The 1,581-nt window shown below is 40.0% G+C and overlaps 1 protein-coding gene across 1 annotated transcript in view; it reads left to right on the forward strand.

Annotated features, from left to right (window-relative positions):
• Positions 1 to 1,581, forward strand: part of LOC111672784 (uridine-cytidine kinase-like 1) — a 28,161-nt gene that overhangs the window by 18,719 nt on the left and 7,861 nt on the right. The window contains exon 8 of the mRNA XM_087180360.1: positions 244 to 260. Within this exon, the coding sequence (XP_087036486.1) occupies positions 244 to 260 (17 nt within the window). The remainder of the gene's footprint in view (positions 1 to 243; positions 261 to 1,581) is intronic.

Here is a 1,581-nt window from a genome sequence, read left to right on the forward strand (position 1 = left end):
TTAAAAGTTAATATATGATACTATTGAACTGAAGTTGAGTTTGTGGAGTCGCACATTTTAACAGACAAACATTTGTTTGCTTTAAATGTTTGAATGTTGTTGAATGTTGGCTTATCTCATGTTTTCTTTTGTTTCTCGCTGTTTGCACACACTCATACGTGTGTGTGTGTTTGGGTGTGTGTCTCCTTGTGCGTGCACGCCCCCTCCCTCCTTGCCTGGCTGAATGCTGTGTAACCATTCCAGCGTGAGATCACTGTGAGGTACGACTGTCAGTGCTTTTTTTATTCCTACATCTTCTCCCTCTCACTTCCTCTGTCTGCTCTTTCTTCCACTGCTTTTTCTTCCTCTGCTCTCTCTTCTTCTGCTCTCACTTCTTCTGCTCTCTCTTCCTCTGCTTTTTCTTCCTCTGCTCTCTCTTCCTCTGCTCTCTCTTCTTCTGCTCTCACTTCTTCTGCTCTTTCTTCCTCTGCCCTCTCTTCCTCTGCTCTCACTTCCTCTGCTCTCACTTCTTCTTCTCTCTCTTCCTCTGCTCTCTTCTTCTGCTCTCTCTTCTTCCGCTCTCACTTCTTCTGTTCTCTCTTCCTCTGCTCTCTCTTCCTCTGCTCTCTCTTCTTCTGCTCTCTCCTCCTGTGCTATGTCTTTTTCAACCACACTTCATCTAAAAATGAAAACAAGATTAACAGCTGTCTTGTTTGGTGTGATTTTATCTTTTTAACTAATAAACCAGGCTACAATAACCATTGTAGTCTGCTGCTCTCAGCCACCTGGTTCACCCTCATAGATAGCCATCATGATTATCTCTGAGAGACGAGGCATGAGAGGCAGTAAAAGGGCCGACCACTGTTGACATGCTTTGGTAACAATGTAGACATGAATCCTCTTTGTTTCTGTGTGATTGTTGATTGATACACTACAGTAAAATTATTCAATTTCATTGTGAAAACACAATATCTGCCTTAATTATTCATAGAAATGAAAAACGCACATCGGCAAACAAGTAATTTGTCATGAAAAGTGCTTCAGGTCATTTAATGTGTAAAAGATACAGTGAAGCCTCATGAATTTAGCGACTCTTACTGCCTCTGAAATAACTACCTGGGCCATTTTATCACTAATATAAAACTATATATAAAACTTTATAAATATAAAAAATATAAACTTAACTTTATGCCCGTTAATAATACATGGTCTTGATTAGTATCCAGAGCAGTGAGGTAATGGCCTCACACAGTTGCACAGGTTTTGTCGTCCCTGAGCCAATTTCATATTTAGTAGATTCTTAAAGCTCTGCAGCAAACAGACATTAGAAAGGAGCCTTTCTTCAGATGTTGATGCACTGCGACTTTTTCTTTCATGGATTGAAAAAACAGAAAAAAAATCAACAGTGATTGTGGCTCATGCAAAAGTTTAGGCCCCGTATGAAGTCAGTCAATTGTATGTGCGTCAGTTAAAATATTGGATCTGCTCAGTTGAGTCCACTTGAATAGAGCTGACAGCTGCTTTGACCAGATATAAAACGTGCTCAAATTTGAATGCACTAAAGCATCCTAGGAGAAATGGCTGGTTAAAAAGGTAAAACTC

This window comes from Seriola lalandi, unplaced genomic scaffold, assembly GCF_002814215.2.
Source record: "Seriola lalandi dorsalis isolate HSWRI2012SDOR001 ecotype SW California unplaced genomic scaffold, Sedor1 jcf7180002054901, whole genome shotgun sequence".
NCBI lineage: Eukaryota > Metazoa > Chordata > Actinopteri > Carangiformes > Carangidae > Seriola > Seriola lalandi.